The sequence below is a fragment of the Lampetra fluviatilis genome, chromosome 34, assembly GCF_964198595.1.
Source record: "Lampetra fluviatilis chromosome 34, kcLamFluv1.1, whole genome shotgun sequence".
Lineage (NCBI taxonomy): Eukaryota > Metazoa > Chordata > Hyperoartia > Petromyzontiformes > Petromyzontidae > Lampetra > Lampetra fluviatilis.
This window is the reverse complement of record NC_136308.1, coordinates 11,372,208-11,398,862: the sequence shown is the minus strand read 5'-3', so window position 1 is coordinate 11,398,862 and position 26,655 is coordinate 11,372,208. Positions and strand designations below refer to the sequence as shown.

At 59.5% G+C, this 26,655-nt stretch overlaps 1 protein-coding gene across 5 annotated transcripts in view; it reads left to right on the top strand.

The window, feature by feature from the left end:
- The first annotated feature begins 1,000 nt into the window (after positions 1 to 1,000).
- Positions 1,001 to 26,655, top strand: part of LOC144944396 (uncharacterized) — a 30,012-nt gene continuing 4,357 nt past the window's right edge. The window contains exons 1-8 of one of the 5 annotated variants that reach the window (XM_078872526.1): positions 1,242 to 1,289; positions 6,929 to 7,014; positions 15,677 to 15,823; positions 18,454 to 18,613; positions 22,097 to 22,210; positions 22,828 to 22,965; positions 23,423 to 23,626; positions 24,648 to 24,834. In XM_078872526.1, coding sequence (XP_078728652.1) covers positions 18,503 to 18,613; positions 22,097 to 22,210; positions 22,828 to 22,965; positions 23,423 to 23,626; positions 24,648 to 24,834 — 754 coding nt within the window. In that variant the 5' untranslated portion in view covers positions 1,242 to 1,289; positions 6,929 to 7,014; positions 15,677 to 15,823; positions 18,454 to 18,502. The other 4 variants (XM_078872523.1, XM_078872525.1, XM_078872528.1 and 1 more) reach the window with 4 other exon arrangements.

The following is a 26,655-nucleotide window of genomic DNA, read 5'->3' as shown; positions in this document are numbered from 1 at the left end:
TGACGATGATTTTACGCACCGCACCAGGTACTCATTTGAGGCTGAGTCGACCTAGGGGAGGCCCAGGACCGTGAGCGAGAATAGAACTGGGTTCGTAGCACAGCGCACTAACCACTACACAACCGCTCCCCACACAAAAAACAAAGATTCCCCGTATAGCCTCAACACACTGTAATGGCAAGTGCTGTATGCGAGCAGCACCTATGAAGGCCGGCACGAGGGGGTGGGTGTTCAGCGCAGAGGGGATGAGGGAGTTGGGGAAGTGGGCAGAGATGATGAGGGAGAGATGAGGGGGAGGAGTGGGAGGAGGAGTGGGAGGGGTGGAGGAGTGGGAGGGGCTCTGGAGATTTTTTTTAAATTCCCTTCTTATGTTGGTTACCGAACCCTGACCATGGGAGTCAAGTTTATCGTGGGAATCCTTTTTACTATGGAAGTCTAATTTACTCTGGGAGTCCAGTTTACCATGGGAGTAAACTGGACTGGGGGGAGACAGAGGGGGGGGAGACAGAGGGGGGGGGGGAGACAGGGGGGGGGGGGAGACAGAGGGGGGGGGGAGACAGGGGGGGGGGAGACAGAGGGGGGGGGGGAGACAGAGGGGGGGGGAGACAGGGGGGGGGGAGACAGGGGGGGGGGGGACAGGGGGGGGGAGACAGGGGGGGGGGAGACAGGGGGGGGGGAGACAGGGGGGGGGGGGGACAGGGGGGGGGAGACAGGGGGGGGGGGAGACAGGGGGGGGGGGAGACAGGGGGGGGGAGACAGGGGGGGGGGGCGGAGTGGCCGAGGGGAGAGAGGGAGGGAGTTAGGAGGGAGGGGAAGGGAGGAGAGGCAAGAGAGGGGGGCCGGCCTGAGGGAGATGGAGGGTAGAGGGAGGGGAAAGCGAGGGGGGTAGAGGGAGTGGGTGGAGGGGGGTAGAGGGAGGGGGTCGAGGGGGTGGAGGAGGGGAGAGCGATGGGGGTAGAGGGAGGGGGTTAGCGAGGGAGGAGTGGAGAGCGAGGGAGGGGGCAGGCGGCCCGCTGGAGCAGGCCGCGTGGATGGAGGGGCCGTGATGTCGGCACGGGGAGGTGGCGGCGGCGGCGTCAGGGGTCGGGATCGAGACCCCGGCAAGACGGTGAGGACCCTCACGGACCCCTCACGGACCCCTGCGGGAGCCAGGGGCTGGGGGCCCAGGAGCCCCAGGATGACGAGTTGAGAGTCGGGGCGATGCTTCACTCCGCAGGCCCGTAGATGGTCGCCGGAAACGGGGCGAAACAACAGTGGGGAGCGCAACGTGAACAACACAACGGGCGCGTGTGAGTGTGTTGGTGCGTGTGAGTTGGTGCGTGTGAGTTGGTGTGTGTGAGTTGGTGTGAGTTGGTGCGCGTGAGTTGGTGTGTGTTGGTGTGAGTTGGTGCGGGTGAGTTGATGCGTGTGAGTTGGTGAGTGTGAGTTGGTGTGTGAGTTGGTTCGGGTGAGTTGGTGTGTGTTGGTGTGAGTTGGTGCGGGTGAGTTGGTGCGTGTGAGTTGGTGAGTGTGAGTTGGTGTGTGAGTTGGTTCGGGTGAGTTGGTGTGTGTTGGTGTGAGTTGGTGCGTGTGAGTTGGTGTGAGTTGGTGAGTGTGAGTTGGTGTGTGTATGTCGGTGTGTGTTGGTGAGTGTGAGTTGGTATGTGTGAGTTGATGTGAGTGAGTTGGTGTGAGTAAGTTGGTGTGAGTTGGTTAGTGTGAGTGAGTGTGAGTTGGTGTGAGTTGGTGTATGTGAGTTGGTGTGAGTTGGTGAGTGTGAGTTGGTGAGTGTGAGTTGGTGAGTGTGAGTTTGTGTGAGTTGGTGCGTGTGAGTTGGTGCGTGTGAGTTGGTGTGAGTTGGTGAGTGTGAGTTGGTGCGTATGAGCGTGGCGGTGAGGTGTGGGAAGCTGTAAGCCCCAGGCTACTTTGGGGTCGCCGTCCCATCAACCGGAGGCGAGGAGTGGTGGTCGTGGTTACCTATGCCCCCACCGAAGACGATCATCCATGGAGGGATGCAGGCAAGGCTGATGAGTCCGATGCCTTCTATGACCTCCTGTCACAGGTGCTGACTAAAATGGCCACTCGGGACAGTGCATATTATTATCATTATCAGAGTTGCATCTTTTTGTTTGCTTTTTTGACTACTTGTGTTGTGGTTATTGCAAACATGATGCCTTGAATAAAGGTGTCAGTTTTGTACCAGTTTAAAAGGGTAAAAACCTACTACTACAGAGTCATCTTGTTGGGTGACTTCAATGCCCGAGTTGGTCATGATGCTGGCACCTGGTCTGGAGTGATTGCGAGGCTTGGGCCAGATCAGCTCAATAACAACGGTTGGAGGCTGTGCAGCCCATGAGCTTGTAATTACCAACACGCTTTTCCGGCATTGGCGCATCCACACAACATCATGGATGCATGCCGGGTCCAAGCAAGACCATCTGCTGGACTACATAGTGACGGACCAGCGGATGCGAGCCCATGTCCTTGACACCAGGACCTACCGTGGAGCTGATCTGCCCTCTGATCATCGACTCGTCATCTGTAAGATGCGCCTACCATTCTTCCACTCTGGTGGTGGGTGTACACCCAGGACCCCATTCCAACCTAAAGTGACCTGGCCTCAGCTGATGAAAGTTGCAAGCGAGAATTTCATCATCGCTTGCGGCTGGGGTTGGCATCTTCCCCCACTCCTCCTGATGTCGAGGGTAAATGGGCCAAGGTTTAGGACTGTGACTCATGCAGCTGCAATGGCTGCTTTAGGTACGCGGTCCAGACCTCCCCAGAGACCCTGGCTGACAGAGGAGGTGTTCAGGATAGTTGAGAAAAAGCGACAGGCCCACTCTCATCAGCTACAGCATCCCACGTCAGAGAATGAGGAGGCTTACCGAAGCCTTCGCTCGGAGATTTGGAGAGCCATAAGGCGCTGCAAGGATGGGTGGTGGTCACGGGTTGCTGAGGAGATGGAGTCTGCCTCAGTGGACCGCGATCACAAATCACTATATAACTCCATCAAAAAAGTAACCTGCAGCGCCACACCTATTTCCATCATTAGGGGAAAAAACGGTGATCCAATCTCCGACCCCCAGGAACAGGTTTGCAGATTTGCTGAGCATTTCTGTGAGGTCCTGGGGGAGGGGAAATCCCTCAGATTTATGAAATCATCATGGCACAAAGTGGGGATGACCCTGCTGAGGCTGCGGTGCCTCAAATATTGGAAGAAGTCACCCACTGTGAGTGGCTGGCTGAGATGACATCTGTTGAGGAAGTACTGAAGGCGATCCGGAGTATGAGACCAGGAAAGGCACCGGGCAGAGATGATCTCCCAAGCGAAATGCTGAGGGAGGGTGGCGTTTGTGCACAGACTGCCCTATATGACATAACAACAGTCTGGACCACTGGACGGGTTCCGCAGGATTGGAAGGATGCCCTGGTGGTCCCCCTCTTTAAGAAGGGGGACCGCACAGACTGTAATAACTACAGGGGCCTCTCACTGCTCAGTGTGCCGGGTAAGGTCCTGGCAAGGATTATTCAACATCGCCTTGCTGGGCACGCTGAGGAGAGGCTTGCGGAGCCCCAATGCGGTTTCAGGAAAGGGCGGTCCTGCACAGATGCCATATTTTCTGTCCGTCTGCTACAGCAGAGGTGTAGGGAATTCCAACAAGACTTACATCTCTGCTTTATTGACCTGGTCAAGGCCTATGATACCATCAGTAGGCCTGGGCTCTGGGTTGTTCTTCGTGCTTTCGGAGTCACTGACCCTCTGCTCACGATCATTAAGGAACTTCATGATGGTGAGCGGGCCCGGGTAAAACTACATGGCTGGAAGTCAGAGCCATTCCCTGTACACCTTGGGGTGCGACAGGGATGTCCTCTGGCTCCCACATTATTTAACATCTATTTTGACCACGTAGTTCGTGAAGCCTTCAATAGCTGTACCGGGGGAATTTCCATTTGGTACAGATATAATGGGAGGCTGATCGATGCCCGGGTGCGATCAAGAGATGGCTCCCTATTGGTCAACCACGTTATGTATGCCGATGATTTGGTAATAGCTGCTCATTCAGAGGAGGAGTTGGAAACGCTGCTGCTGAGACTGGAGTGTGCCACTAAGAGGTGGGGCCTTACCATCAACCCCAGCAAAACTTAGTACCTGCCTGGGTATTTTGTACCATCGGACACTCCACCCCCACAACTCCCAATTGGTGATGGGGCAGTTGTGGAGAGAGTGGAGAGTTTTCCATACATGGGCAGTGTGCTTATGACCGGCTCAAGTTTAACAGCAGAGGTCTCACTCCGAATCAGTCGAGCGGCAATATATTTTCATCGGTTGCGTAACGCTGTGTGGAAGCTACCTTCTCGGCCACGGTCATTCCCTCCCTTCTCTACGCTTGCGAAACGTGGACCCCCCGAATGGAGCATCTTCGCCAGTTAGAAACATTTAGGCTGGTCTGCCTACGATCCAGCCTGGTTTTAACCAGGCTGGATTGTGTGAGGAGCTCACAAATCCTTGAAAGATCTGGGCAAAGTCCCATTGGTGAGCTCCTCCGGCAGGCAAGGCTCCGTTGGCTGGGTCATGTAGCCCGCATGCCCAGCCACCGCATGCCGAAACAGATTTTTTTAGGCCGGATCGAGGGGGCTAAACGGGCGCGGCACGGGCTAGAGAAGAGATGGAGTGATGTGGTACAGGAGGACGTGGAGCTGAGTGGAGTTGCCGATGACTGGTACCAGCGGTGTCAAGATCGGCCTCTGTGGAAGAGGCTCGTGAAGGACGCTACTGGGCAGTTGGAGGCAGTCGCCCTCCAACAACAACGAATGGCGGAGGAGCGACGCTCACAACAACAAGTGGAGCGCCGGGTGGCTAAACCACAGCAAGTTGGCAGAGTAGGGGGCAAAGGTGGTGCATCAGCCAGTCATCTCGGTCATCTCGGCCAGTCGACCCGTGGCACCGGCTGGGTCTGCCCCGTGACCTCCTGCCAGCGGGCGTTCGACACTGCACGTGGCCTCAAGGTGCACATGGCCTGGCACAAGCGTCGTGGTGACGTCACCGCCACTTAGTGGCGAATGGCGGTTGTTGTTGTTTTTGTTTGTAAGTTGGTGCGCGTGTGTGGGTGAGTTTGTGTATGTGAGTTTGTGTGTGTGTGAGTTTGTGTGTGTGAGTTCGTGCGTGTGTGTGAGAGTCGGTGCGGAGAGGTTATATACATCGCCACTAGTGAGACAAAGGCGACCGGGCGTGGTGTTGGCCACCCACCCCCTCGTGTGCCGTTCCGGCCTTCATAGGTGCTCGCTAACAGCACTTGCCCCAAACAGTCTGTTCAGGCTACACGGGGGATCTTTGTCTTTGCGTGTGAGAGTTGATGCGTGCGCGTGGCATGGATGATGCGCGTTGCCCTGAGGTGTAAGGTTTAAGTGTTTGTGTACATGGGGACCCACATCATTGGAGCTTATTCGCCTGCCAATCCGTGTGTGTAGGCGGGAAACTCGCCCTCTGTCCGTACCTCTCCCACGCGATTCTTTTTGCACACATCCCATCAGTCCCACGGCCTTCCGCGAGTCGATCTCACGATTGGCATCGGTCCGACACGGGGAAAAAAAACTGCCTGGATTGGTTTCGACATTCAATGTCTCATTAGCAGCACAGGCTGTGCCCGAACCGATGCTGGTGAACTGCTGCCCAGATGGTGAGAGGCAAGGGACCCCTCCAACTCTCCGTGGGTGTGAAGTCCTCGCTTGACGCAGCACGCACAGAGCGCAGCGCCATCACTCGCTGCCTCCTCGTCTCCCCCCCCGCGTCCCCCCCCCCCCGCGTCTCCCCCCCGCGTCCCCCCCCCCCCGCGTCTCCCCCCCGCGTCTCTCCCCCCGCGTCTCCCCCCCCCCCCCGCGTCTCCCCCCCCCCCGCGTCTCCCCCCCCCCCCCCCGCGTCTCCCCCCCGCGTCACCGTGGGGCGAGGTGCGAGGATTTGGTGGCCGCGCGTGGTCAGAGTCGGGGCACGTGGCCCGGGGCGACCTTCATCCAGCAGTGGATGGATCACGGCTGATTGTTGCTGGTGGTGACATTGAGGTGGTGGTGGTGACATTGAGGTGGTTGTGGTGACATTGAGGTGGTGGTGGTGACATTGAAGTGGTGGTGGTGACATTGAGGTGGTTGTGGTGCCATTGAGGTGGTGGTGGTGACATTGAGGTGGTGGTGGTGACATTGAGGTGGTGGTGGTGACATTGAGGTGGTTGTGGTGACATTGAGGTGGTGGTGGTGACATTGAAGTGGTGGTGGTGACATTGAGGTGGTGGTGGTGACATTGAGGTGGTTGTGGTGACATTGAGGTGGTGGTGGTGACATTGAAGTGGTGGTGGTGACATTGAGGTGGTGGTGGTGACATTGAGGTGGTTTTGTTCACGAGGACAGGAGGAGGGCAGCACTCGGGGCAGAAGCGGTGAATGATCTGAGACTCGACCACAGAATTTGGGGTGACACGGTGACGATGTTGATGATAATGGTGATGATGTTAATGATAATGATGATGACGATGTTGATGATAATGATGATGTTAATGATAATGATGATGATGTTAATGATGATGACGATGATGACGATGTTGACGATAATGATGACGATGTTGACGATAATGATGACGATGTTGATGATAATGATGTTGACGATAATGATGACGATGTTGATGATAATGATGACGATGTTGACGATAATGATGACGATGTTGATGATAATGATGTTGATGATGATGTTGATGATATTGATGTTGATGATGATGTTGATGATAATGATGACGATGTTGATGATGATGTTGATGATAATGATGTTGATGATGTTGATGATAATGATGTTGATGATAATGTTGATGATAATGATGACGATGTTGATGATGATAATAGTGATGATGTTGATGATAATGATGACAATGTTGGTGACGATGTTGATGACGATGTGTGGTGCCCAGCTGCCCGTGGTAGCGGACGTGGGCCGAGGGAGCTCGTGCCTGCGCTGCTCGGACTCCTGCCCGGGGTTCACGCTGCACAGGTGGAGGTGAGGACGTGCGTACGTGTGTGTGTGTGTGTCCCCGTACGTGTGCGTGTGTGTGCGTATACGTGCGTACGTGTGTGTATACGTACGTGTGTGTGTCCGTACGTGTGGGTGTGTGTATACGTACGTGTGTGTGCGTCCGTACGTGTGTGTGTGTGCGTCCGTACGTGTGTGTGTGTCCGTACGTGTGTGTGTCCGTATGTGTGTGTGTATACGTACGTGTGTGTCCGTATACGTGTGTGTGTGTGTGTCCATACGTGTGTGTGTCCGTACGTGTGTGTGTCCGTACGTGTGTGTGTCCGTACGTGTGTGTGTTTGTGTGCGTACGTGTGTGTGTGTCCGTACATGTGTGTGTGTCCGTACGTGTGTGTGTGTGTCCGTACGTGTGTGTGTGTGTCCGTACGTGTTTGTCCGTACGTGTGTGTGTGTGTGTGCGTACGTGTGTGTGTGTTCGTACATGTGTGTGCGTCCGTACGTGTGGGTGTCCGTACGTGTGCGTGTGTGTGCATCCGTACGTGTGTGTGCGTGTGTGTGCGTGTGCATGCGTGCATTTGATTTCCACTCACGGACACCGACACGATGAATTGAACCGAACCATGGCCTCCCCTAGGTCGACTTAGCCTCAAATGAGTACCTGGTGCGGTGTGTAAACATCACTTGAGCTCGTAGAGCCAGACTAAGGCTCCTGTAGGATGCAGTGTTAATCACTGGGGCGCGTAGAGCCAGACTAAGGCTCCTGTAGAATGCAGACAGACTACAGACATCATTGGGGTAAGTTGTGTGGCTGACCTACCCTGTGAGCTCGTGAAGAGTCATGGCGAGGGTGGTTTGTAGTTCGTTGAGTGAGTGAGTGGGTGAGTGAGTGACTGGGTGAGTGAGTGACTGGGTGGGTGAGTGGCTGGGTGGGTGAGTGGCTGGGTGGGTGAGTGGCTGGGTGAGTGAGTGGCTGGGTAAGTGAGTGGCTGGGTGGGTGAGTGGCTGGGTGGGTGGGTGGCTGGGCGGGTGAGTGGCTGGGCGGGTGGGTGGCTGGGCGGGTGAGTGGCTGGGCGAGTGAGTGGCTGGGCGAGTGAGCGGCTGGGCGAGCGAGCGGCTGGGCGAGCGAGCGGGTGAGTGATTCCGTGAGTCCGGTGGTGGTGGGTTGTTGTTGCTGTTGTTGCTGCAGGGGCCACAGTTTTCCCCGTAACCACCACCGTTTGACAAACGGCCGAGTCCGTTCTCCATTAACGAGCGCAGCGGGGGTCGTTGGGGGGGGATAACGAGTTGTTTCCATGGCAACTGAGGCCATATATCGAGCGCTGTTGAACAGAGCGCCAATTCTGGCCTCTCGGCCCCAGGTGGGGGGGGGGGCACGGGTAGGGGGGGGGTCTGGGGTGGGGGGGTGAGTGGGGTTGGGGCGGGGGGGGGGGTGAGGTTGAGGCGGGGGGGGTGAGTGGGGTTGGGGCGGGGGGGTGAGTGGGGTTGGGGCGGGGGGGGGGTGAGGTTGAGGCGGGGGGGGGTTGGGGCGGGGGGGTGAGTGGGGTTGGGGCGGGGGGGTGAGTGGGGTTGGGGCGGGGGGGTGAGTGTGGTTGGGGCGGGGGGGTGGGTTGGGTTGGGGCGGGGGGGTGGGTGGGGTTGAGGCGGGGGGATGAGTGGGGTTGAGGCGGGGGGGTGAGTGGGTTGAGGCGGGGGGATGAGTGGGGTTGAGGCGGGGGGGTGAGTGGGGTTGGGGCGGGGGGGTGGGGTTGGGGCCGGGGGGTGGGGTTGGGGCGGGGGGGTGGGTGGGGTTGGGGCGGGGGGGTGAGTGGGGTTGAGGCGGGGGGGTGAGTGGGGTTGGGGCGGGGGGGTGGGTGGGGTTGGGGCGGGGGGGTGGGTGGGGTTGGGGCGGGGGGGTGGGTGGGGTTGGGGCGGGGGGGGTGAGTGGGGTGAGGCGGGGGGGTGGGTGGGGTTGGGGCGGGGGGGTGGGTGGGGTTGGGGCGGGGGGGTGGGTGGGGTTTGGGGCGGGGGGGTGGGTGGGGTTGGGGCGGGGGGGTGGGTGGGGTTGGGGCGGGGGGGTGGGTGGGGTTGGGGCGGGGTGGTGGGGTTGGGGCGGGGGCGTGAGTTGGGTTGGGGCGGGGGGGTGGGTGGGGTTGAGGCGGGGGGGGTGGGTGGGGTTGGGGCGGGGGCGTGAGTTGGGTTGGGGCGGGGGGGTGGGTGGGGGTTGAGGCGGGGGGGTGGGTGGGGTTGGGGCGGGGGCGTGAGTTGGGTTGGGGCGGGGGGGTGGGTGGGGTTGAGGCGGGGGGGTGGGTGGGGTTGGGGCGGGGGGGGTGGGGTGGTGGGGTGAGTGGGGTTGGGGCGCGGGGGGTCGGGGGGGTCGGTGGGGTTGAGGCGGGGGGGGGTGAGTGGGGTTGGGGCGGGGGGGGTGAGTGGGGTTGAGGCGGGGGGGTGAGTGGGGTTGAGGCGGGGGGGTGAGTGGGGTTGAGGCGTGGGGAGTGGGTGGGGTTGGGGCGGGGGGGTGGGTGGGGTTGAGGCGGGGGGGTGAGTGGGGTTGGGGCGGGGGGGTGGGGTTGAGGCGGTGGGTGGGTGAGTGGGGTTGGGGCGGGGGGGGGTGAGTGGGGTTGAGGCGGGGGGGTGAGTGGGGTTGGGGCGGGGGGGGTGAGTGGGGTTGAGGCGGGGGGTGGGTGAGTGGGGTTGGGGCGGGGGGGGGGTGAGTGGGGTTGGGGCGGGGGGGGTGAGTGGGGTTGAGGCGGGGGGGGTGAGTGGGGTTGAGGCGGGGGGGTGAGTGGGGTTGAGGCGGGGGGGGTGAGTGGGGTTGAGGCGTGGGCGGTGAGTGGGGTTGGGGCGGGGGGGTGGGTGGGGTTGGGGCGGGGGGGTGAGTGGGGTTGAGGCGGGGGGGGTGAGTGGGGTTGAGGCGTGGGCGGTGAGTGGGGTTGGGGCGGGGGGGTGAGTGGGGTTGAGGCGGGGGGGTGAGTGGGGTTGAGGCGGGGGGGTGGGTGGGGTTGAGGCGGGGGGGGGTGAGTGGGGTTGAGGCGTGGGGGGTGGGTGGGGTTGGGGCGGGGGGGTGGGTGGGGTTGGGGCGGGGGGGGTGAGTGGGGTTGAGGCGGGGGGGTGAGTGGGGTTGAGGCGTGGGGGGTGGGTGGGGTTGAGGCGGGGGGGTGAGTGGGGTTGAGGCGTGGGGGGTGGGTGGGGTTGGGGCGGGGGGGGGTGAGTGGGGTTGAGGCGGGGGGGTGGGTGGGGTTGGGGCGGGGGGGTGGGTGGGGTTGGGGCGGGGGGGGTGGGTGGGGTTGGGGCGGGGGGGTGGGTGGGGTTGAGGCGGGGGGGTGAGTGGGGTTGAGGCGTGGGGGGTGGGTGGGGTTGGGGCGGGGGGGGGTGAGTGGGGTTGAGGCGGGGGGGTGAGTGGGGTTGAGGCGTGGGGGGTGGGTGGGGTTGGGGCGGGGGGGTGGGTGGGGTTGAGGCGGGGGGGGTGAGTGGGGTTGAGGCGTGGGGGGTGGGTGGGGTTGGGGCGGGGGGGGTGAGTGGGGTTGAGGCGGGGGGGTGAGTGGGGTTGAGGCGTGGGGGGTGGGTGGGGTTGGGGCGGGGGGGGTGGGTGGGGTTGAGGCGGGGGGGTGAGTGGGGTTGAGGCGTGGGTGGGGTTGAGGCGTGGGTGGGGTTGGGGCGGGGGGGGTGGGTGGGGTTGAGGCGGGGGGGTGAGTGGGGTTGAGGCGGGGGGGTGGGTGGGGTTGAGGCGGGGGGGTGAGTGGGGTTGAGGCGTGGGGGGTGAGTGGGGTTGGGGCGGGGGGGGTGGGTGGGGTTGAGGCGGGGGGGGTGGGGTTGAGGCGGGGGGGGTGGGTGGGGTTGAGGCGGGGGGGGTGGGGTTGGGGCGGGGGGGGGTGAGTGGGGTTGAGGCGTGGGGGGTGAGTGGGGTTGGGGCGGGGGGGGTGGGGTTGAGGCGGGGGGGGTGGGGTTGAGGCGGGGGGGGTGGGGTTGAGGCGGGGGGGTGAGTGGGGTTGAGGCGGGGGGGTGAGTAACGCGCAACGCCATTGGTGCGGCTCTCGGCCAATGGGGCGGCGTGTGGCTTTAGGCAGGTGTCACCTGGCGGAAGGTGAGCAGGGGGAGAGGAGAGAGGCTGAGGGAGAGGAGAGAGGCTGAGGAAGAGCGCGGAGAGGAGACGGAGGGGAGGGAGGGCGCGAGCGTGAACCTTGGGGAGTAAACGTCGCCACATTGCTGGAGATTCTGGGAAAACGCCGCCAGCGGAGAAGTGGACGAGGTAACGGGGGGAGGGGGGGCTGGCACTGAGCCGGGGGGGGTCTTCTCATCACCACCACTACCATCGCTATCACTACCATTACGACCACCACCACCACCACCATGACCACCACGATCACCACCACCATCACGACCACCACCATCACCACCACCATCACCACTACCATCACCATCACCACCACCATCACCACCACCATCACCACTACTACCACCACTACCACCATCACCATCACCACTACTACCACCACCATCACCACCACCATCACCACCACCATTACCACCACCATCACCACTACTACCACCACTACCACCATCACCACTACTACCACCACCATCACCATCACCACTACTACCACCACCATCACCACCAGCGCCGCGGCCCAGAGCCGTGAGTTGAATGCGGTGCAACGCAGCAGCAGCAGCCCCGACACAGGGAGCTGGTGGTGGTGGTGGGTGGGTGTGCTGGTGGTGTGTGTTTGGTGGCGGTGTGTGTTGTGGTGGCGGTGTGTGTTGTGGTGGTGGTGTGTATTGTGGTGGTGGTTGTGGTGTGTATTGTGGTGGCGGTGTGTATTGTGGTGGTGTGGTGTGTGTTGTGGTGGTGGTGTGTGTTGTGGTGGCAGTGTGTATTGTGGTGGTGTGGTGTGTGTTGTGGTGGTGGTGTGGTGTGTGTTGTGGTGGTGGTGTGGTGTGTGTTGTGGTGGCGGTGTGTGTGGTGGTGGTGGTGGTGGTGTGTGTTGTTGTGGTGGTGGTGGTCGCGGTGTGTGTGGTGGTGGGTGTGCTGATGGTGGGTGTTGAGGTGGCAGTGTGTATTGTGGTGGTTTGGTGTGTATTGTGGTGGTGTGGTGTGTGTTGTGGTGTGTGTTGTGGTGGTGTGGTGTGTGTTGTGGTGGTGGTGTGTATTGTGGTGGTGGTGGTGTGTTGTGGTGGTGGTGGTGTGTTGTGGTGGTGGTGGTGTGTATTGTGGTGGTGGTGTGTTGTGGTGGTGTGTTGTGGTGGCGGGTGTGTGTGGTGGTGGCGGTGTGTGTGGTGGTGGCGGTGTGTGTGTTGTGGCGGTGTGTGTGTTGTGGTGGTGGTGTGGTGGTGGTGGCGGTGTGTGTGGTGGTGGTGGCATGTCTTTAGGTGGTGTGTGGTGGTGGTGGGGTGTGCTGGTGGAGTGTGTTGTGGTGGTGGTGTGTTGTGGTGGTGGTGTGTTGTGGTGGTGTGTATTGTGGTGGTGGTGTGGTGTGTGTTGTGGTGGTGGTGTGTATTGTGGTGGTGGTCTGTTGTGGTGGCGGTGTGTGTGGTGGCGGTGTGTGTGGTGGTGGCGGTGTGTATGTTGTGGTGGTAGTGGTGTGTGTTGTGGTGGGGTGTGTTGTGGTGGCGGTGTGTGTGGTGGTGGTGGTTTGTTTTGTATTGTGGTGGTGTGTGTGTTGTTGTGGTGTGTGTGGTGGTGTGTGTGGTGGTGGTGGTGGGTGTGTTGTGGTGGCGGTGTGTATTGTGGTGGTGGTGGTATGTCTTGTGGTGGTGTGTGTTGTTGTGGTGGTGGTGGTGGTGGCGGTGTGTGTGGTGGTGGTGTATATGGTGGAGCGGTAGTGTAGTGGTTAGCGCGCTGCGCTACGAACCTGGTGACCCGGGTTCGATTCCCGCTCACGGCCAACATCAGTGACGATTATTTGAACCGGTCCTGGGCCTCCTCTAGGTCGACTCAGCCTAAAATGAGTACCTGGTGTGGTGTGTAAACATCGCTACTAGGGAGACAAAGGCGGCCGGGCGTGGTGTTGGCCACCCACCCCCTCATGTGCCGTGCCGGCCTTCATAGGTGCTCGCTAACAGCACTTGCCCCTACAGTCTGTTAAGGTTATACTGGGGGATCTTTGTCTGTTTTTGTGTGGTGGTGGTATGTGTTGTGCTGGTGGTAGTGTGTGTGTGTGGTGGTGGTGGTGTGTGTTGTGGTGGTGGCGGTGTGTGTGGTGGTGGTGGTGTGTTCTGGTGGTGGAGCGTGTTGTGGCACTGAATCCCAGTGTCTTGGAAGGCTCCCTGAGCGAGTGTCTTCCGACCTTTCTGTTGATTCTGTGACTGGGCTCGCCTGGCGGGCAGCACCAAACCGCGACCTTTGACCCCACGCTCGCGCTCTCCATGTTCCGCGCGTGAGCGTCCATGTGTATGCGTGTGTGCGTATGTGCCTGCGTGCGTGCATGTGAGTGGGGAGCGGTAGTGTAGTGGTTAGTGTTCTGCGCTATGAACCCGGCGACCTAAGTTCCAATCCCGCTCACCAGTGACGATTATCTGAACCGGTCCTGGGCCTCCCATAGGTGGACTCAGCCTCAAATGAGCAGCCTGTGCGGTGTGTAAACATCTGCACTGGGGAGACAAAGGCGGCCCGTCCGTGGTGCTGGCCACCCACCCCTTCGTGTGCCGTGCCGGCCTTATCAGGCGCTCGCTTAACAGCACTTGCCCCAACAATCTGTGAAGGCTAAACAGGTCGTCTTTGTCGGGAAGAGGAAGGCGTGGAGGTTAGCCCACCGCGCTACTCTGCCCTGAGTTCTATTCCTGTTCACGGCCAACACCAGCGACAAATATCTGAACCCATCCTGGGCTTCCCCTGTTTCAACTCAGCCAGTTTTGCTGCTCTGATAATCACAGTTTAACACGTAGGCTTTCACGACCAGCATTATTCATAATCAAGGTTTTTGGGTTGGATGCGTTATTTATAAATGTGTCGCGACCCTCCACCACCCGACATGGCCTACGGTAAAAAAAGTGTCACGTTGACAAAAGACAAATAGTTCACTACTTTAGCCCACCTGTGTGTTTAAGAGTGGATCCACAACATTTATAATTTGAGTGCGACGTTTCGCTGGAAATTACATCCAGCATCTTAGGGCGATGTGCCAGAATAGTGAAGCCATCCATCTGATTATCACAATGTCCTTTGTTTGAGACCAAAACAGGAGGACTTGTTCACGCTTCTGGCTGTCACCTGATGATGCTGGTTGTTGTTGTAACTACCGGCCAAACTTCACGGTACTCGAATTATAAATGTAGTGGATTTACAGGGGCTCCTCTAATTACCAACATTCCACTTACAAACTTCCAGAGATACAAACAAACATGTCCGTATGTCCAGTTGTCTGTTTGGACCGAGAGTCACAAGTTCAACCACCGCGCAATAGATGCCGGTGGTGACATCTACAGAACATGAAGAACCAGTGGCATCTACATCTACAGAACGTGAAGAACCAGTGGCATCTACATTTACAGAACGTGAAGAACCAGTGGCATCTACATTTACAGAACGTGAAGAACCAGTGGCATCTACATCTGCAGAACGTGAAGAACCAGTGGCATCTACATCTACAGAACGTGAAGAGCCAGTGGCATCTACAGAACGTGAAGAACCAGTGGCATCTACATCTACGGAACGGGAAGAACCAGTGGCATCTACATCTACAGAACATGAAGAGCCAGTGGCATCTACATCTACAGAACGTGAAGAACCAGTGGCATCTACATCTACAGAACGTGAAGAGCCAGTGGCATCTACATCTACAGAACATGAAGAGCCAGTGGCATCTACATCTACGGAACGGGAAGAACCAGTGGCATCTACATCTACAGAACATGAAGAGCCAGTGGCATCTACATCTACAGAACATGAAGAACCAGTGGCATCTACATCTGCAGAACGTGAAGAACCAGTGGCATCTACATCTGCAGAACGTGAAGAACCAGTGACATCTGCGGAACGTGAAGAACCAGTGGCATCTACTTCTAGAGGAGATTATACAACTTTTAAAGCCATTCCCCGTGTTTAGTGTACATGCCGTACAGCACGTTTGGAATCGACAGGAGTAAAGTTGGACTTCTGAACAAATCGACTTACGAACAGACATGGAACCTAACTCGTTGGTAAGTAGAGGAGTCCCTGTAGTCTTCAACACACAACCGCTGTGTGCTGCACTAGTAGCGAATTGGCACGTTTTGTCTACGTGACAAACCTTACTAATTGACTGTCGGGTGGTGGCGGGTTTAACGACACATTCATAAAGTCACGTAGAATGGAAATAATAAAATAATAAAAATAAAACATAATAAAATACAATTCTCATGACGTTTCGGCCACAACGCAAGCAGCCGTCCTCAGGTGAAGAACACATTCATATTTACGAGATCTAACGGAAAAAACCTCTTATGGATAATATTGGTCACGAAAGCCTGCTGCTGCGTGTTAAACTGAAATTGAAAGTCCAGCATTGCCTCGTTATACACGATGAAGGATACGCTCCGGAGAACGCTCGTGCAGAGCGAATGTCACGGATAGTGACGTTGGCTCTACGAATATTGTACACGCAACGTCTGCAGGTGCTTGTAACGTTTAGAGAAGTCCTCTCTCTCTATCTCTCTCATCTATTTGTTTCTCATCACTTTATCTCTCGTCGCTTTCTCTCTCGTCACTTTCTCTCTCTCTCTGTCTCTCATCGTGTAGCGTTCCAGATGTGATTCGCGGACAGCGAGTTGGTGAATAACGAGGGAATCCCGTGAGTCTGGAGTTTGGGCTTCGCGTGGATGCAAGCCGACTCCTGTAGCGACATGGTCAGACCTCGGCACCATCATAGCAGGACGCACTTCACAGGTCTGATGTTGGTGCGAGCCACGTAGACAGCCTGCATCATCATTGTCATCAGCCGTGATCTAGGTCGCGAGTTCAACTCCTGCTTGTGCTTGGCGGGGTTGACTCGGCCCATCATCCCTGCGTGGTCGATAAAGTGAGTTGCACTTTGCGTGGAAGTGAACGGCGGTCGTTCCACGGAACGTGGAATTACTGGCGATGGCTCGAGTATGAGGGTGCGTCCGCGCGCACGCGTGTGTCTATGCGCGCGCGTGTGTGTGTGTGTGTGTATGCACGAGCGTGTGTGTGTGTGTGTATGCACGAGTGTGTGTGTGTATGCACGAGTGTGTGTGTGTGTATGCACGAGCGTGTGTGTGTGTGTGTATGCACGAGTGTGCGTGTGTGTGTATGCACGAGTGTGTGTGTGTATGCACGAGTGTGTGTGTGTGTATGCACGAGCGTGTGTGTGTGTATGCACGAGCGTGTGTGTGTGTATGCACGAGTGTGTGTGTGTGTGTGTATGCACGAGCGTGTGTGTGTGTATGCACGAGTGTGTGTGTGTGTGTGTATGCACGAGTGTGTGTGTGTGTATGCACGAGCGTGTGTGTGTGTGTATGCACGAGCGTGCGTGTGTGTGTGTATGCACGAGTGTGTGTGTGTGTATGCACGAGCGTGTGTGTGTGTGTATGCACGAGTGTGTGTGTATGTATGCACGAGCGTGTGTGTGTGTGTATGCACGAGCGTGTGTGTGTATGCACGAGTGTGTGTGTGTATGCACGAGCGTGTGTGTGTATGCACGAGCGTGTGTGTGTGTATGCACGAGCGTGTGTGTGTATGCACGAGTGTGTGTGTGTGTATGCACGAGCGTGTGTGTGTATGCACGAGTGTGTGTGTGTGTATGCACGAGCGTGTGTGTGTATGCACGAGTGTGTGTGTGTGTGTGTATGCACGAGTGTGTGTGTGTGTATGCACGAGCGTGTGTGTGTGTGTATGCACGAGTGTGTGTGTGTGTATGCACGAGTGTGTGTGTGTATGCACGAGCGTGTGTGTGTGTGTATGCACGAGCGTGTGTGTGTATGCACGAGCGTGTGTGTGTGTATGCACGAGCGTGTGTGTGTGTGTATGCACGAGCGTGTGTGTGTATGCACGAGCGTGTGTGTGTGTATGCACGAGTGTGTGTGTGTATGCACGAGCGTGTGTGTGTATGCACGAGCGTGTGTGTGTGTATGCACGAGTGTGTGTGTGTATGCACGAGCGTGCGTGTGTGTATGCACGAGCGTGTGTGTGTGTGTGTATGCACGAGTGTGTGTGTGTATGCACGAGCGTGTGTGTGTGTGTATGCACGAGCGTGCGTGTGTGTGTGTATGCACGAGTGTGTGTGTGTGTGTATGCACGAGCGTGCGTGTGTGTGTGTATGCACGAGCGTGTGTGTGTGTGTATGCACGAGCGTGCGTGTGTGTGTGTATGCACGAGTGTGTGTGTGTGTGTATGCACGAGCGTGTGTGTGTGTGTATGCACGAGCGTGTGTGTGTGTGTGTATGCACGAGTGTGTGTGTGTGTGTATGCACGAGCGTGCGTGTGTGTGTGTATGCACGAGCGTGTGTGTGTGTGTATGCACGAGCGTGTGTGTGTGTGTGTATGCACGAGTGTGTGTGTGTGTGTATGCACGAGCGTGCGTGTGTGTGTGTATGCACGAGCGTGTGTGTGTGTGTATGCACGAGCGTGCGTGTGTGTGTGTATGCACGAGTGTGTGTGTGTGTGTATGCACGAGCGTGCGTGTGTGTGTGTATGCACGAGCGTGTGTGTGTGTGTGTATGCACGAGCGTGTGTGTGTGTGTTTGCACGAGCGTGCATGTGTGTGTGTATGCACGAGTGTGTGTGTGTGTGTGTTTGCACGAGCGTGCGTGCGTGCGTGACTGCACCGGTCCCCTCCATCGTGCTCAATCCTGATTCCCACGCTCGCTTCGTATGCCCCGTGTGATGGGGTCACCTGACCCCTGCCGCAACCAGAGGGGGCGCCACTACGCTCGCCACGACGAGTCGGTAACCGGCACGAACCAGTACGAACAGGTAACCGGTACCAACCGGTACGAACAGGTGACCGGTACCAACCGGTACGAACCGGTGACCGAACGGGCGGGAGCATCGGTGACTCCGGCACGGGCGGTGCTGTGGAGCCACGCGGAGACGGATGATGAGGAGGGGTGGGGGGCGATGCGAATGAGACGCCCACCAAGGAAGAGTGGTGCCTGTTTGGCGATCGAATCGACGCGGGTGGCTCATTGTTATCTACAGAAGTGTTTCTGCGTGCGTTACCAAAGAGGTGCACGCGCATATGTGTGTGTGTGCGGGGAGCGGTGGCGCAGCGGTTAGCGCACTGCGCTCCAAAAACCCGGCGACTCAAATTCAGTGACGAATATCTGAACTCGTCCTGGGCCTCCCCGAGGTCAACTCGGCCTCAAATTAGTACCTGGTGTGGTTTGTGAACATCGCCACTGGGGAGACAAAGGTGGCCGGGCATAGTGCTGACCACCCACCACCTCGTGTGCCGTGCCGGCCTTCATAGGTGCTACTCGCTAACAGGACTTGCCCCCACAAGTCTATCGAGGATATATGACGGATCTTTGTCTCTGTGCGGGTGTGTGCGTTCACAGGAAGGTGTGCGTTCACTGCCGGTGTGCGCGCGAGGAGCACGCCGTCGCCATGGTGACAGTTGCCGGGGAGACGGAGAGAGGGGGGGGTGGCTCTGACGATGACTCGGGGTGTGCGCTTGAGGAGCTGGTGTGGGCGCCGCCCGGCCTCACCCCCGAGCAGGTGGGGCGGACACGCACGCACATGGAGACGCACGCACACACACACACACAGACACGCACACAGACACGCACACACACAGACACGCACACACACCGGCACACAGACACGCGCACACACAGACACGCACGCACACAGGCATGCACACAGACACGCACACAGACACGCACACACACAGACACGCACGCACACAGACACGCACGCACACAGGCACGCACGCACACAGACACGCACGCACACACACACACCGGCACACAAGCACGCACACAGACACGCACACACACAGACACGCACGCACACAGGCACGCATGCACACAGACACGCACGCACACAGACACGCACGCACACAGGCACGCACGCACACAGACAACAACAACAACCGCCATTCGCCACTAAGTGGCGGTGACGTCACCACGACGCTTGTGCCAGGCTATGTGCTCCTTGAGGCCACGTGAAGTGTCGAACGCCCGCTGGCAGGAGGTCACGGGTCAGACCTAGGTGCCACTGGTCGACTGACTGAGTTGACTGAGATGACTGGCTGATGCACCACCTGTGCCCCCTACTGTGCCAACTTGCTGTGCTTTAGCCACCTGGCGCTCCGCTCGTTGTTGTGAGCGTCGCTCCTCCACCCTCCGTTGTTGTTGGAGGGCGACCGCCTCCAACTGCCCAGTAGCGTCCTTCACGAGCCTCCTCCACAGCGGTCATCGGCAAGTCCACTCAGCTCCACGTCTTCCTGTATGACATCACTCCATCTCTTCTCTAGCCCGTGCCGCGTCCGTTTAGCCCCCTCGATCCGACCGAAAAAAAACTGTTTAGGCATGCGGTGGCTAGGCATGCGGACTGCATGAACCAGCCAACGCAGCCTTGCCTGCCGGAGGAACTCATCGAAGGGCCTTTGTCCACATCTTTCAAGGATTAAACCCAGGATGGATCGTAGGCAGGCCAGCCTAAATGTTTCTAACCAGTGAAGATGTTCCATTAAGGGGGTCCACGTTTCGCAAGCGTAGAGAAGGGAGGGAATGACCGTGGCCGAGAAGACCTGAAAATTCGTGCGGCGTGATAGACCAGGTAGCTTCCACACAGCGTTAACCAACCGATGAAAAGATAATGCCGCTCGACTAATTCGGAGTGAGACCTCTGCTGTTAAATCGGAGCCGGTCATGAGCACACTGCCAAGGTATGGGAAACTCTCCACTCTTTCCACAACTGCCCTACCACCAATTGGGAGTTGTGGGGGTGGAATGTCCGATGGTACAAAATACCCAGGCAGGTGCTTAGTTTTGGTGGGGCTGATGATAAGGCCCCACCTCTTGGTGGCAAGCTCCAAGTTCAGCAGCAGCGCCTCCAACTCCTCCTCTGAGTGAGCAGCAATTACCAGATCATCGGCATACATAACGTGGTTGAGCAATAGGGAGCCATCCCTTGACCGCACCTGGGCATCGATCAGCCTCCCATTATATCTGTACCAAATGGAAATTCCTCCAGTACAGCTATTGAAGGCTTCACGAACTACGTGGTCAAAATAGATGTTAAATAATGTGGGAGCCAGAGGACATCCCTGTCGCACCCCAAGGTGGACCTGGAATGGCTCCGACTCCCGGCCATGTAGTTTTACCCGGGGCCGCTCACCATCATGAAGGTCCTTAATGATCGTGAGCAGAGGGTCAGGGACTCCAAAAGCACGAAGAACAACCCAGAGCCCAGGCCTACTGATGGTATCATAGGCCTTGACCAGGTCAATAAAGCAGAGATGTTGGTCTTGTTGGAATTCCCTACACCTCTGCTGTAGCAGACGGACAGAAATATGGCATGTGTGCAGGACCGCCCTTTCCTGAAACCGCATTGGGGCTCTGCAAGCCTCTCCTCAGCGTGCCTGGCACACACACAAAAAGACAAATGCAAAGATCCCCCATATAGCCTTCAAAGACAAGTGCTGTTAGCGAGTAGCACCTATGAAGTCCGGCATGGTATACGAGGGAGTGGGTGGCCAGCACCGCGCCTGGCCGCCTTTGTCTCCCGAGTAGCGATGTTTACACATCGCACCAGTTTTTGAGGCTGAGTCGACCGAGGGGGGGCCCAAGACTGGTTCAGATAATCATCACTGGTATTGGCAGTGAGTGGGAATCGAATCGGGTCGCTAGGTTGATAGCGCAGCGCGCTAACCGCTACACTACCGATCCCCATCTGCGCACACACACACCATGTAAATACACACACACACAGCACATACACACATACAGCACGTGCACACACACACACACCACGTACACACACACACACACCACGTACACACACACACCACGTACACACACACACCATGTACACACACACACAGCACGTGCACATACACACACCACGTACACACACACACCATGTACACACACACAGCACGTGCACACACACACACCACGTACACACACACACCACGTACACACACACACACAGCACGTGCACACACACTCATGTTGCGCAATCACTTGCTGTCCCATCGCAATTATTGCTCCGTTTTGCAAAGTTTGAATGAAATTAAATCGGCGGGCTCTGTGTAGCCATGGTGACGCATGGTTGCTCCTGAAAAGGAGATCATGAATCTCAATGGGCCCCCCCCCCCTACTCGCCCCCCGCCACCGCACCCCCCCGCCCCCTGCCTGGTTAAATGAGCGCCGGTGAATCAGCGCTCACCGGTGGCCTTGACGAGCGAGCGCCGACGCACCGCTGCCGCCGCCGCCACAGGGGGGGGGGGGGAGGGACGGCCCCGGCGGCAGCATCGACGTCGCCGCTCGCTCGCCGCTCTAGAGGTTCGAATCCGGCGGGCCGCCCCGGCTAATAGCGCCGCTGCGTGCGTGCGTTCGTTCTATTCCATTGATAGAAATAACGGAGCCGCGCGACTCGCCCCACCCCCCGCTTCCCCGTATCTGCCCCCCCCCCCTGCCCCTCCTCGTACAAAACAAAGCGTTCTCTACGCGAAGAACACAACCCGCACGTCGAGGGAGAGATGTGGGAAGGAGTTGAGTTGTTGTTGCCAGTTGAGGACAGCTACTCTGGAGAAGACAGGATAGGCAATGCACTTGAGAGCCTGGTTTGATCTCCCGTGTCTCGGCCCTGTCTCCCCGTGTCTCTGCCGTGTCTCTCCCTGTGTCTCCCCGTGTCTCCCCGTGTCTCCCCGTGTCTCACCGTGTTCCCCCCCCACGTGTCCCCGCCTGTGTTTCCCCGTGTCTCCCCACGTCTTTCCACGTTCCCTGCACCACCCCGCGTCTCTCCGTGTCCCCCTCGCGTCTCCCCTGTGTCTTCACATGTCTTCCCGCATCTCCCCGAATCTCCCCGCATCTCCCTGCGTCTCCCCGCTTTGCCCCTGTGTCTTCCTGTGTCTCTCCGCGTCTCCCCGCATCTCCCCGCATCTCCCCGCATCTCCCCGAATCTCCCCGCATCTCCCCGCTTTGCCCCTGTGTCTCCCCGCGTCTCCCCGCGTCTCCCCGCGTCCCGTAGGTGCAGCGCTATTTCCGCGCACTCCCCGAGGACCGCGTGCCGCTGGTGAGCAGCGTCGGTGAGCGTCACCGCGTGCGTCAGCTGCTGCGCCAGCTCCCGCCACACGACCACGAGGTGACCGCTCGCTCACCCGCCCACCTGCTCACCCGCCCACCTGCTCGCCCCGCTCGCTCACCCGCCCACCTGCTCACCCGCCCACCCGCTCGCCCGCTCACCCGCCCACCCGCTCGCCCGCCCGCCTGCTCACTTGCCCACCCGCTCACCCGCTCGCTCACCCGCTCGCCCGCTCACCCCGCCCGCCCGCTCACCCGCCCGCTCGCCCACCCGCCCGCTCACCCGCCCACCCGCCCACCCGCTCACCCGCCCACCCGCTCACCCGCCCACCCGCTCACCCGCTCACCCGCCCACCCGCTCACCCGCTCACCCGCCCATCCGCTCACCTGCTCACGAAGTGACCGCCCGCCGCCCCGCTTGTCCGCTCGCCCGCCCGCTCGCTCGCTCGCCCGCAATCTCTGTTTAGCTAGTTACTAAAACTTTTTTTTATTTTACTAGGCAAGACACCACTGAGCTATGTAACTCCTTTTCAGAAGCCAGGTGGCCATCTCAAATGATAGCTTAACGAAGTGGCCATATCATCGTCGTTATCATCGTTGTCGCCGTTGTTGTCGTCGTCGTCGTTATCATCGTTGTTATTGTTGTCATCGTCGTCATTGTTGTCATCGCGTCCGCAGCCGCGCTACTGCTCGTCGCTGGACGCCGCCGGCGAGCGAGCGCTGCGCTCCTTCACCGCGGCGCGGCAAAGGGAGGCGCTGGGGCGCGGCGCGGTGCGAGTGGTCCCCCCCACCGGAGCCGGCTCCGTGTGCCGCCAGGTGAGGCCTTCCGCCAGATAACCGGGATAGGGGGTCGGGGGTCGGGGGGGGGGGGTCGGATTCGGGGGTGCCTCAGAGGTTCGGGGGTCCGCGGGGTCACGCCAACGTCGGCCGTGCGGCTGACCCCGGCCGCCGCGAGCAGCCCGCAGGGTGCGGTGTGCCAGTCCGCCGACCCGGACGGCACCCGCCGGGGTGAACCCCTGGTCGGAGAGGGAGCGTAATTGCCGTGCGCGTGCTTTGGCGATCGTGGGGTTGAGGGCTCGAGGTCGTTTCGAGGTCACGGGTTTGTTTTTAGGGGTCGAGGGGTCGGCGGCGACGTGCGCGTAGAGCGCGAGCGCCGACCCGGCTCCGCGTGTTTGGCCGCCCGTGCTGCGCGTGCCACCAACCCCCCGCCCGCCCCACCGCGTCTGCGTTCGTCACCCCCCCCCCCCCCTTCCACCGCCGTGCGTCCGTGCAGTGCGGTGGCACGGTGGGGCCCGGCTCCCTGGCCGTGTGTGCGGCGCGCGCCGGCCCCGCGGCCAGCTGGCACCCCGGCTGCTTCGCCTGTGCCGCCTGCCGCGAGCTCCTCGTGGACCTCGTCTACTTCTACGCCGACGGCGCCGTCTACTGCGGCCGGCACCACGCCGAGCGCAGCAAGCCACGCTGCGCCGCCTGCGACGAGGTGCGGCCACGGCGAGGGCACCGGCGGCGCGCGACGACGACGCTCCCCTCCACCCCCCCACCCCTCCACCCCCCACCCCTCCACCCCCCACTCCTCCACCCCCCACCCCTCCACCCCCCACCCCTCCACCCCCCACCCCTCCACCCACGCACCCCTCCACCCCCGCACCCCTCCACCTACGCACCCCTCCACCCCCCACCCCTCCACCCACGCACCCCCCCACCCCCCTCCACCCCCCCACCCCCCACCCCTCCACCCCTCCACCCACGCACCCCTCCACCCCCCACCCCTCCACCCCTCCACCCCCCACCCCTCCACCCCCCACCCCTCCACCCCCCACCCCTCCACCCACGCACCCCTCCACCCCTCCACCCCCCACCCCTCCACCCACGCACCCTTCTACCCCCGCACCCCACCGAGAGGGCGACATCGTAAACGCGTGAAACGATGTCGCGGGTGGGGAGCCGTTGGTGAACCGTCGCCTGTTTCACCATGTCCGATGCGGAATAATCCACGACACGATTTCAATCCGCGTGGTAAACATAGAACCATATGAAAAGACCTTTCAACCGTCCGTTGAATGTTGTTGTATTATTCGCTTGCAGTTACTTATCCTCACAAAATGGACAATTGGTAAAAAAATATCGATGTTCGTGATTCATGCATTTATTTCTCAGAACCATGTTGGGTCAGGCAAGGGGGGGGGCAGGGGGGGTGGTGCGGTTATTCAGTTAAAACCAAATGTAACAAGGGGGGGGTTAGAGTAGTGGCCAGACAAGGTTGACAACCACTGCTCTGACGGGCTGTTGGGGCGACCACCTACTAAGACCGGCGCGACCAGCACCACCCCCGCTCGTGCGCCGTGCCGGCCTTAATCGGTGCTCGCTGCCGGCATTCGCCCCGATTGTCGAGGCTCCACGGGGGGGCCCGTGCGTTAATGTTCATACGCGGAGTGCCGTGCCTGTTGTCTCCGCGCGCTCGGGGCTCCGCGGGGCGACCCTGCGTGTCTGTGTCCGCGCAGCTGATCTTCCAGGAGGAGTGCGTGCAGGCCGAGGGCCGCTGCTGGCACCGCGACCACTTCTGCTGCTTCGAGTGCGAGGCGGCGCTGGCCGGCGCGCGCTACCTGATGCGCGACGGCCGCCCCCACTGCGTCGCGTGCCACCAGGCGCTCTACTCGGTCTACTGCGACGCGTGCGGCTCCCAGATCGGTACGCGCCCGCACGCACGTGCCCACGCACGCACGTGCCCACGCACGCGGCCAAACGACCGCCACGCCGAATAGGATAGCGGAGATGCCCGCTGGCTGAAGTGTAGGGGTGATGGTGGTGGCGTCGGTGGCGGTGGTTGAGGAGGGATGGTGGTGTTGGTTGTGGTGGTGGAGAGTGTAGCGGTTAGCGCGCTGCACTGCAAACCTGGCGACCTGGGTTCGATTCCTGCTCGGCATCCGCTGAAATAAAACAAAATTCCGGCCGGAGTGGTGGCGCAGTGGTTAGCACATTGGGCTATGAACCCTACCGGCTAACATCGGTGGTGTCGTGATATCCAAACCGGTTCTGGACCCCCCCCTCACCAACATGCATTGTCCAGTTCCAAGCAATGCATTGATCAAGGGCTGTACATGACATCACGTGACAAAGGCCCCCTTGGCTGTATAGATTACCCTTTAACACGACGTATTCTCGTGCATTTCCAAAGCGATGTTTGAATTAAAGTTGCGTGGCGTTTGACATTCGTGAGACGTCTCCCAACGGTCTCTGACATCACACGGCATCTGCATCTCCGTGCGAGGAGAGGGGGGCCCGCTGGGGCCGCGCTTCGTTATTGTTGACTTTATAAATTATTCGCCGAATATAATTTCTGGAGATTAAGTTGTAATATCGCGTGCGATTAGAAACCTAGCTCTTATTTAACGAACGTGACGCAGAGTAAACACCGTCTAATCCCGCGTGTAATCACCGCGCCGATGGCTAGTGCCGGGGATGAGCGCACCGACGATGAACGTGCCGGGAATGAGCGTGACGGGGATGAGCGTGACGACGGGGAGAGAGCGAGAGAGACACGCAAACTCCACATATACAGCAGGCGTCAGGGTTGGGACCTCTTGTATACCAGGCGAGGTAGTTAACATCTCGCCACCGTGGCGCTCCAATGGATCTCAGAGGTAGCTCTGCGACACCTACTTCCGCAGGGGCTTTTCACTCGCACGGAGGGGGGGGGGGTCGCCGAGTTCACAATGGATTCTGCGTCGCTTGACGACCCCGGGGGGTCGCGTGGTCCGCGTTCAAATCGGGGAGTGATTTAAATATTTTTCCACGGTGAGCTGTGCGTCGACGGGAGGAAAATTTGGCGACCCCCCCACCGCACCCCCCCCGCCCCCTGGTGACAAACGGCGCTCGGAGAAAACGAGACGGCAACGCGTGCCGGCGGCGAAACGAAACCGGGGAGCGCCGAACACCGGGGCGGCGGTGACGTACGGCGTACGTCGCCAACGCAGTTGCCGGGCGAGCGGCGCCGGCAAGCGCTTTACACATGTAGGTGCACTCGCGTTAAATTGACTTTGTCGTGGCGCCAATGAGCGATGGGGTTCTCTGTGCGCCCAGCGCCGCCCCCGCTCAGGGAAGAGAGGGTGGGGCGGGGAGAGGGTGGGGGGGGGGAGCGAGGGTGGGGGGGAGCGAGGGTGGGGGGGAGCGAGGGTGGGGGGCGGGCGCCGTCGCTGGCGGGTTTGCTCGTTCACTCGGGGTATAAGTAACGTTCATCGAAGTCCGAAGCTGTTCATCCAGCAGTGGATAACTGATGGCCAAGGCCAATGTGCAGACGGGTGCACGTGTTGCGCGTGCGCGGTGTGGGCGTAGGTGTTCCTTGGGTGTGTTTGACGAGTGGTGGTGTAGCGGTTAGCGCGCTGCGCTACGAACGCGGTGGTCCGAGTTTGATTCCCGCTCACGGCCGACACGAGTGACGATTATCCTGGGCCTCCCCTAGGTCGACTCAGCCTCAAATGAGTACCTGGTGCAATGTGTAAACATCGCCAC